This window comes from Balaenoptera physalus (genome assembly GCF_965194825.1).
Source record: "Balaenoptera physalus genome assembly, chromosome: 7".
In the NCBI taxonomy this organism is placed as follows: Eukaryota; Metazoa; Chordata; class Mammalia; order Artiodactyla; family Balaenopteridae; genus Balaenoptera; species Balaenoptera physalus.
This window is the reverse complement of record NC_138886.1, coordinates 824,392-833,840: the sequence shown is the minus strand read 5'-3', so window position 1 is coordinate 833,840 and position 9,449 is coordinate 824,392. Positions and strand designations below refer to the sequence as shown.

The 9,449-nt window shown below is 66.6% G+C and overlaps 1 protein-coding gene across 6 annotated transcripts; it reads right to left on the bottom strand.

Moving 5' to 3' along the window:
• Positions 1 to 1,609: 1,609 nt before the first annotated feature.
• On the bottom strand, positions 1,610 to 7,667 carry NPDC1 (neural proliferation, differentiation and control 1). 6 transcript variants are annotated; one of them, XM_082470679.1, is made up of 9 exons: positions 7,298 to 7,664; positions 4,313 to 4,459; positions 3,009 to 3,143; positions 2,750 to 2,920; positions 2,613 to 2,679; positions 2,435 to 2,519; positions 2,264 to 2,346; positions 2,047 to 2,143; positions 1,610 to 1,978 (listed from the first exon to the last, which is right to left on the bottom strand). In XM_082470679.1, exons 1-9 carry the CDS (start codon positions 7,407 to 7,409, stop codon positions 1,910 to 1,912), a joined length of 966 nt encoding a protein of 321 aa, XP_082326805.1. In that variant the 5' UTR covers positions 7,410 to 7,664; the 3' UTR covers positions 1,610 to 1,909. The 6 variants fall into 6 exon arrangements, 4 of the variants coding, with proteins under 4 accessions (XP_082326805.1, XP_082326806.1, XP_082326807.1 ...); XM_082470680.1 differs by having other exon boundaries at positions 2,264 to 2,343; XR_014266068.1 differs by having other exon boundaries at positions 1,936 to 1,978; positions 2,264 to 2,343; positions 2,435 to 2,547; positions 7,298 to 7,667.
• Positions 7,668 to 9,449: the final 1,782 nt, after the last annotated feature.

Genomic DNA, 9,449 nt, shown 5'->3' with positions numbered 1-9,449 from the left:
CCTTCAGCCTGCTCCTGCAAGAGCCGGTGGCTGGGAGCATGGCCACCAGGGGGCCTTCTGGGCACGTGTCCGGACTTGGCTCTGCTCAGGCCCACCCTTGGGGCAGACAGCTGGGCAGCCAGGCTCTGGCCCTCTCTCCCTGAGGCGTCCCTCGGGCTGGGGCTGCGTGCTCCCCACTCCTGCTGCCTAGGTGCTGTTGTCTGGAAAGCGACAGTGGTCAGCACATGGGGTGGCCGCTCTCTGCCCAGGTCAGGCCAGCACGAGGTGGGAAAGGCAAGTGCCAGGAGCCCAGGGACTGACCCCAGGGCTCCAGGGGAACCTCCGGCCCTGGGTCTGCAGGGTCCAGCTGGCGAGACAGACTGGCCTGGGCCAGATCAGCCTGGGTGCCTTGCCCTTGAGTGAGAACTTAATCTCTCTGCCCCCAGTTTTCTTCGTGGCTATTCCCCCTCACGATACAGATTAAATGACAGTGGACAGCGGTCCTCGTCGCCCTGCCTGCATCCCACCCTACCCTCATTCCCAGCTCCCTGTACCCGGCCCCTTTCATCTCCCACACCAGTGCGTCAAAGGAAAACTGAGGCTTCCTGCTAAGGGCCAGCCCAAGGCCACGGCCCAGGAGTCAGGGGTGGGCTCTAGCCCCAGAAACATACCGCTTTAGGACAAGCCATTAGCTCTAAGCAGAACCAACCCCATTTCCCCGGCCCAGCCCCACCTCAGGGACCTGACTGTCCCAAATTGGCTTTAGTCCTCCCCATTCACGGCTGCCCCCATCCACCCAGGAGCCAGAGGTCCAGCATTCTCTGGACGCCCCACCCTAGGAATCACTAAGGGACTTCTGAACCCAACCCATCCCTCATCCCCAGCCTTGGTGAGGCAGACAGGTCTGAAACCCCCACACTGTGTGCACCAGGGCCCCGCTGCTCCTGGACCCCAGAAACCCCTCTGCCAGGCCCAGTCTTGGCACTTTTGACCACGAAGTTCGGCCACCACTCCGGGCCTTCAGCTGGAGGTCACCCTCCCCCTCCACTGGCCTCCTTGCTCCTTGGTGGGGGACTGGGGTGGACCAAGACCGAGCTCCTGACACTCAGGGCCCCTGCCACCTCTGTCCCCTAACCTGGCCCAGCCACCTGTGTGCAGCCTGTGTCCCTCTGCCTGGCAGGCCCCTCCACATAGGCTGCAGGGCCCGTCGTCAAGTCCTGCATGCCGTCCCTCCCCGCCCTCCAGACCACGTGGACACGAGGCAGGAACGGAGGCCTGGGGTGCCCGCTGCCAGGCGTCTGCAGGTGCCCGCTCCCAGCCCTTTTTATCACACAGAGAACGGGGTCTTGAAGGAGGGGCACCAACTTCAGACTGGCCTGGCCCTGCGCCGCACTCCTCCCCTCCCCGGCTCTGGGGCACAAGTGTTCGTGGGGGGAGGCCTGGAGGAGAAAGAGGTTAGGGTGGTCCTCTGCCTAGGAAAAATAAAGCCTCTCTTCCCCAGCGGGCGGTGACAGGGTCTTCCCAGGAAGGGCACAGAGATCCCGCCTCTCTAGGGGCGTGGAAGGAAGCCTGAGGCCCCGCTCCCCGGGTTGGGGGGGAGGAGGGAGGTCAGTCTCCAGCACACCCAGCCGAAGTTTTGAAATGTACTTTAATTGGCTTGTCTCCGGGATTCCCAATCCATGCCTTGCCTCTCGGGCTGTCTTCCTCCCCTTGACTGGGGGGGTCCAGATGTGAGGGACAGGTGCAAGGAGCAGAGAAGGCCCCTGGCAGCAGGGGGAGTCTCCCCGGCAAGGCGTTCCCGGCCGCCCCGGGGCCCCAGCCACAAGCACACGAGCGTCAGGACACAGTCTCTGTAATGGGAAAGGCTGGGCCCTGCCCCTCCCCACCCGTGGGCAGCGCGTCCACGAGAGGGTGGGCACCAGCCTTCGGGTCACTGCAGCGGGGGCGCGGACAGCGAGGCGTGGTCGAACAGCGGGTTCCGCACCTCCATCTCTCCAGTCTGCGAACGCTGGCGTTAGGTGGGTCCAGGGCAGGGGAGGGACACCCACCGCCCACCCCCGCACTCACCGGGGCCAGGCCGGGGCACTCGTACACCGTGAAGTCGCCGTCTTCGTTCTCCTCGTCAGAGGAGGCAGGGTCCAACTCCTTGGGGGGCTCCTTATGCCTGGGTGGGGGCAGGATCGTCGGGTCCTCCCTCACCCTCCAGGTGCCAGTGGCCGGGAGCAGCGGGCCGGGGTAGGGGTGGCTGGGCCCGGGGTGGGGCGGGTCCGGTGGGGCTTCTCACCGCTCCAAGCACCGCATCTGCTGCCTCTGGTGCTGGTAGTGGTACATCTCCGCGCTGTGCGCCAGCCGCTGGTCCCCGGGCTGCTGCGGGAGTGGGGAGACAGGGTCAGGCCGAGGCAGAGGGGCGGAGCGGGACGGGGCGAGCGGGGCAGGGCCGGGCACGGCCACGCACCGAGATCCTGGGCGTGGCTGGGGAGCTGGGCGCCTGCGGGGCCGCGTAGTCGGCCTTCTGGGTCAGGCGAACGTCTCGCTGCAGCCTGCGGGGAGTGGAGACACCCAGCACACCTGAGACCGGCGGGGTCACCGCCTGCCCGCCCGCCCGCCCGCCCCCAGCCCGGCCCCATGCTCACCGACACCAGCAGAGAACGGCCACGGCAAGGATGGCCGCGCCGGCCACGGAGCACGCCACGATCAGCACTGCAGGGAGGGGGCGCAGTGAGGGCAGCCTTTCGGGCAGGACCCGGCCTCCCCGCCCGGCCAGACTTACGGAGGGCAAGGCTGTCACCGCGCTCGCCCCGCGGCTCCAGCGGGGACATGTGCACAGGCCCAGATGACACAGTGGAGCGCAGGGAGAAGGTGCGGGGCGTGGGCGCTCCCCGCGTGGAGGGGAGGCCCAGGTTGGGGCCCCGGCCACGCTCTGAGAGCCCCAGGGTGGATGCTGCAAAGGGAAGGCAAGTTAAACGGCAAGACCAGGCTGGGGTCAAGGGGGGCGCGGAGTTGGACAGGGGAAGGGGGCGGGGTCTCACCAGCCTCCAGGAGCCGCTGTCGCCCCTCAGGCTGGGGTGGGGCCGTGAGCCTGGAGTGCCCCGCCTCCTGCCGGGCTAGCTCCTGGGCCAGGAAGTCGATCTCACCTTCCAGTCTGGGCTGGGGCAAGCCCTCCCCTGGGGAGGGTGAAGGGCCATCAGGTGGAGAGGCCCCCAGCCCCTCCCTGGCAACCCCAGCTACAGGTGGCCTTCCCAGAGGGGGGGGTAGAGGCCCATCTGGGAGCCAGTCCCCAGGCCAAGACCTCTTTGTCCCTACAGGCTCCTCCCCGCCACCTGTAGCCAGGGGACCAGGTACCAGCCTGCCTGCTCCTGGCCATCCCGGCTGCCATGATGAGAACTGAGGGGGCTCTGTGTGAGCACCAGCGTTCCCAGGAAAGCGGGCAGGGGGTGGAGGTGCTATGGGAACGTGCAGAGGCCAGGAGGAGAAGGGCAGGGGTGCTGCCCCACACCCCACCCATTACCCACAAAGCGGTGGGAGGAGCGCGGGGACAATGCGTCACCCGGCCCACTGCCTCCGCTGCCAAGACGAGCAGGACCCCCCAAGGAATGCGGAGAAGCCCCATTCTGTACCCCCGCCCCCACCAGGTCATCAGGAGGAAGGGAGGGCAGCTGCTGGGGCGCGGCCGTGGCTGGGTCCCCCTCGTCCCTGCCGTGGGCACCAGAGTCCGGACAGAGGCTCCAAGTAGACACCGCGGCTGAGCGCACCCAGAGCGCAGAGCACGCGCCTTCTGCAGCAGGCCCCGCCCCACTCGCTGCCAGGAGCGTGCTCCTTCGGGAAGCCCTCCCAGCCCACCCGGCTCCGCAGCCCCCAGGGCACCCTCCGCAACGCCCCGTCACACCTGGAGTCACTCTGGCTGCCACCATCCCGACAGACTCTGGGCTCAGGCCGGCGGGCAGGGCACCGCCAGCGCAATCGAGCAGACAGGACGGGTGAGTGATGGAGAGAGAGGGGTCGCTGGGCAAGGAGCAGGGGCGGCCCAGCGGGTGGAGGAGTGGGTGCCTGAGGGGTTTGGGACCAACCCTGCAGAGACCCAAGCCTGGGGAACTCTGACCCTGCCTCTCCCAGGGTCACCCCAGCACTTCACACTGGATACCTCTCGCCCTGGGAGGGGCTGGCTGCCCCAGGCCTCAGCCCACCACCCAGCTCTGGGCTGGTGCCATCTGGAAAGGATCACCAGGCCACTTGGACGGTGACCTGAGAGTCCCTGGCACCCCACAAAGCGCAGGAGACCTGAGAGCTGAGGCTGGGGTCAAATGTACCAGGTGGGGGAGGGAGGAAGCCATACCCAGAGGCTGGCGCATCCTGGGCACACAGAGCCCCTGCTGGTCCTCCTGGAAGGGCTGAAGGCAGGGCCCACAGACGCGTGCACCCGGGGGGCACCGGGCCCGCCTCTTCAGGGCACAGTCCAGACTCCCAGGACAGACGGCTGCATCTGAGAAGGAAGCAGAGACAGAACGGGGTCACGGCCAGCCTGACTCAGGCCCTGCACAGTAAGTAGGACCGTCCTGGCCACCCCAACGCCTCCCTACAGAGCTGGCCAAGCCTGGCTCCGGCCATTGTTCTGGGCAGGCCCTTCCCCCCAGCACCAGGGCTCAGAACCAGGAAGACAAACAGTCCTAACACTTATCGGAACTCTCTTGCCTCACCCACTCCCCAGAGTCCACTTCCCAGGCCTGAGCCAGCTCTCCGCACAGGAACTGTCCCCTACCGTCCAGAGAACACCGAGCTCTCCCGGTTAGGGCCGTGCAGCGCTCCAAGTCCCACCTCCAGTCTCAACCTGTCCTAGAGCGAGTCTCTCACCCCTGCCCAACCTGGGAGCCCCAGAGGGCGGGGCCCAGGTCGCTCCCTCCCACCACCTCGGGGCTGTCTCCTATTTCAGGGCTGCCTCCCCCCCACCCCACCACAAACCTCATCATGACATCCTACAGCCCTAGAGGGCCAAGCTGGGAGACCGCAGGGGTCGGGTCACTGCCCCCACATCTAACCTCTGGCTTGTCGCCAGGGCACAGCCAGCCGCTGGGGCTGGGGATACTTGGGATGGAGTCTGCCAGTCTCACTTGCTTCGGAAACAGAAACCAGGCCGGGGTCACTCCTGCAGCCACCACTGCCAGGGACTGGGGAGGGCTTGGGACTACAGGCCAAGCCATTTCTAATTTGGGGCCCAGACCTCAGTGTCCTGTACACGTGACCAAGGCTCCCAGCCTGATGCTGGGGGGTGGAGGGCGATGGCCCTCTCTGCCTCAGTTTCCTCTCTGGATGCAGAAGGTGAGTTGCCTCAAAGCTGGGGAATGTCTCAAGACCTGGGACACTAGCCCCAGTCACGGGACAGCAGAGCCAGTGGAGCCAGGGGGAGACCCAGCAGAACCGTCAGTGGTGTCTGGGGAGGTGGGGGTGAGCGCATCTCGGAGAACCAGGACCAGTCCCCGCTGCAGGAGGGTGACATGGGGCATCCGGGAATGCCGGCTCTGTCCTTCTCCAGACTTCGGCTGGCCTGGCTTGGTTTCCTTGGTAACCTGACACCCACAGCCTCTTGCCTGTACACATCCCTTCAAGGAAGTTCCAGCAGCTCCTACAGCAGGTGGGCAAGTGGGCTGAGGTTCCCATCCCAGGGATCCCCCCTCCAGCACAACCTGGGTCGGTAGGCGCCCGTATCAGCGAGCTGGGCCCAGGGCTTGGGCTAGTTAAACATTAAGCCTGTGCCAGCTGGGCCGTCTGGACCCCACCCACCAGCTGGGCACCTGGGAAGCCAGGCAGTCCCAGCCCCTAGTGCAGAGAACCCAGAGTGTGCCAGAGCAAGGGTAGGGGCCTGAGTTCCAGAGCTGGCTCTGGGTTCTGGGTCCCAGGGGCCTCCCTCCACTCCCAGCCCCCCACCCCGGGAGGATGTGGCTGCTGCCCATTTAGCCCTGGGAAGGCCCCTGCTCCAGCCTCACGGTGAGGGAGGAGGGCCCAGGAACAACAGCAGCCGGAGAGCGGCTGGCACCCTGCCCCGCATCTGGGCGCGCACAAAGCCGATGAGCAGCTGGCGCGGCACCTGCTCACCCCAGAGGCCCAGTACTGGGACTGCAGTCCATTTCCTCAGGGGGCCCCACCCTGTACGCCCTGGAGCCAGGCCATCAGCAGGCAGCCTCCACCGTCCCTGGCCAGCCATGCGCTGGCCCTCAGGCCTCCTTGGGAGCCTCCCCTGGTGGTGCCAGGCCTCTGTCCAGGGGTGCTGTGCCCAGGAGGAAGCCTGCCCTGCTCTGGCCTCTTGAGGCCACACATGCAGACCACACGCACTGCCCAGGTTAGCATCCCAGCAGCATCATATAGTGGTCACTTCTCTGTATCTCAGTTTCCTCATCTGTAAAATGGGCTAAGAACAACACTTCTCCTATGGGGCTGCCAGGAAAAATGAGTGAAGTCATGGGTACGAAGTCTCCCAATTCTGCCACCTGGCAGAGTGCATTTGGGGTTCTGGGTTCCTGCAGACCTTTGGAACCTCAGTGCCCATCTGGGGAGCCAGGAGTGTCTGCCAGGACCCTGGGCTCATCCCTCTCTGCCTCAGTCTACCTTGGGGGGTGCCCTCCAACCCCAAGCACAGAAGACAAAATGGAGGGACCCTGCAGGGCAGAGAGTGAGTGTGGAAGCAGAGACTGTAAGCTCCTTCTGTCCCCACTGAAGCCAGAGCAAAATGCTAAACCTGGGACAAGCTGTTAGATGCCCAAGGAAACTTCAGACCCCACCATGGCAGCAAAGCAAGGGGCATGTCCACCACCCGAGGCATAGGGACCGACCAGCACTGCAACTCCGACTCCAGGACGGACACCGGCAGTAAGGCCGGCAGGCACCCAGGGCCGGGCCGCACCCGCGGTGCCCAAAACGCGCACAGACAGAAACGCCCACGGGACAGACTCCAGGCCGCGGGGCCACGCAGAGAGAGCCCTCCTGAGACACCAACCGACCAGGCTCACGGACCCAGACAAAGACAAGAAGCGAATCAACTTCAGGTTCGCCTCCAAGAAGCCGGGAGAAGCCCCATCCAGAGGAGCCCCTCGGCGGTCCGGTGCCGCGCCCTCCCCGCCAGGCCTGTTTACCCGACTCGGGAGAGGCGGGGCCGGCGCGGTGGCTCGCGGGCTGGGCCTGTGGGGCCCGCGGGGCCTGCGAGGCCTGCGGGCCCTGGCGAGGGCGGCGGCGGGGAGGATGACTGCGGCGCCGCGCGGCCCGACCCCGCCCGGCGATCCCCGGCCCCGGGGCGCCCCGCGCGCGGCCTGCGCCCAGTGCATTCGCTCACCCGGGCGGCGGGCGGCCGCACCGCGCAAGGCCGCGCCGAGGACGAGGCCAGACAGCAGCAGCCGCAGCAGCCGCAGGTGCCGCGGGGAGGGCGGAGGGACAGGCGTCGCCATCCTTCAGCGCCGCCGCCGGGGCAGCATGGCACCGCGCGGCCCGGGGCTGGGCACGGGCTCCGGGCGCCGCGTCGGCGGGGGAGGCGGGGGAGGCGGCGGCGGCGGCGGCGGCGGCGGAGGAGGAGGAGGAGGGGGCGGAGGAGGAAGAGGAGGCAGAGGCCGAGGAGGGGGAGGATGAGGAAAAGAGGCGGCGGCGGCGGCGCTGACGCTGCGGCAAAGGATCCGGGACGGAGGCTAGGCAGCGAGAGGCGCGCGTGCCGGGAGTGCGCCTGCGCGCTCCACCTGCGGGGGCGGGACGGCGCCGTGAGGCTGCGCCCCCTCCCCCTCCCTCCAATTCTGCTCCCCCTTCCACCCAGCCAACCAGCCAGTCCTCCGGGTGCCTCAACCTCTGCAGCCTGTGCTGCCGGGGATCTTCTCTAGGCTAGGGACTGGTTGGGGATGGGTTTCCCCGGGATGCGCTTCCCCCGGGCCCCGTCCCTCTCGGGCTAACTCCCACCCCACCCCCACCCCCCTGGAGCGGAGGACCTGCCTGGACCCGGAAGGACACCAGGCGCACACAGCTGGACAGGTGCACAGAGATGCCCAGGTGTGCGCAAAGACCCACCGGGCATTCAGACACACCGTGAAGGCAAACACACACGCACAGAACTAGGTCGGTGCCGGTGGCCACTGTGGTTGCAGTGGGACGGCCGCTCTCAGGGAGGCCACCAGGGGGCAAGAGTGACCTGGAGCTACTGACGACAGCCAGCTGAGAGCTGTCCGCGGTGCCCAGGTGACAGCCTTTTAGCTCCGGGGTGCCCCACGACAGCAAGCACTGTGAAGCGCCCTCTCTCCCCCCACCGGCTGCCTCCTGCGAGCAGCCGCACCCCATCCCACCTGGAAACCTCCCAGGCTCACGTTACTGAGAGAACAAGTGCGGCCCCCCAGCGCGGTGCTTCCTTTCAGCCCTTTGTGTTTCAGGACTTCGAAGATGGGGCTGGCTGCCCTCATGTTTGTGAAGTGGCTGAGAAACCAGCAGAAGTGGACGTGGTGCGTGCGCTGGGAAGGGGGGTGACGAGCAGGACAAGGACCGCCACCCTCCCACACAAGGCACTGACCAGACAGAAATAGTGTCTGAGCTCACCTCTCAGAACAGGGGAGGCGGCGGGGAGATGCAGCCAAGACCACGCGTTCCCACGCTGGAGAAAACAGTGCTTAGGGCAGGGGGGCTGCAGGAGCGGCAGGTGGGGGTGGCTGATGTCTCTTGAGGATGCGGAAAACAGCACCTGGGCAGCAGGGACGCGACGTCTGGTGTGATGGCACGGCTTGGCGCCAGAGCCAGGCTCTTGGCAAGGGTCATCCTTCTTAGCAATGGGCCCTTCGTCCCTCTTGGCCCTGATCTCCACATCCCCCGACACCACCTCCTGTTGAGGGTTTGCCCCCTCACCCCAGCTCGTGAGCACTGCCTGCACCCAAGGCAGCTGCCTTGCCCACTCACTCTCCTGCCTGCCATCCGCACCCACACCCCAGGCCAGCTCGAGGCCGGGGCCCAGACTCCAGTTTGGCCTAGGTCACTGCTGCAGATCTGCCGTTGCTGGAGGGGCTCTGCTGGCCAGAGAAGACTCAAGGGACTCAGGGACTCTTTTAGGCCAGCCAACTGGCAGCTACTCCAGGCCACAACCGTGGAGCAAGAGACCAGGGTCAGTCAACACCACCCCAGGTCTGGGCCCAGAGAGGAAGGAAGTAGAAACAACCGGGGTCCTCCCTCGGGACCAGGAGGGGGCCTGTGCAGCCAACACAGCTGTGGAGAGGGCTTCCCTGGTGGCGCAGTGGTTAAGAATCTGCCTGCCAACGCAGGGGACACGGGTTTGAGCCCTGGTCCGGGAAGATCCCACATGCCACGGAGCAACTAAGCCCGCGTGCCACAACTACTGAACCCCGCGCACCTAGAGCCCGTGCTCCGCAACAAGAGAAGCCACCACAGTGAGAAGCCCACGCACCGCAACGAAGAGTAGCCCCCGCTCACCGCAGCTAGAGAAAGCCCGTGCGCAGCAACGAAGA

Coding starts and splice junctions, on each gene's coding strand:
- NPDC1 (XM_082470679.1), bottom strand. CDS start 7,409: ATGGCGACGCCTGTCCCTCCGCCCTCCCCGCGGCACCTGCGGCTGCTG. Junction 3,144..4,312: donor CAGGATGCGCCAGCCTCTGG/GTATGGCTTCCT, acceptor CACCCTCCCCAG/GGGAGGGCTTGCCCCAGCCC. Junction 2,921..3,008: donor ACAGCGGCTCCTGGAGGCTG/GTGAGACCCCGC, acceptor TTCCCTTTGCAG/CATCCACCCTGGGGCTCTCA.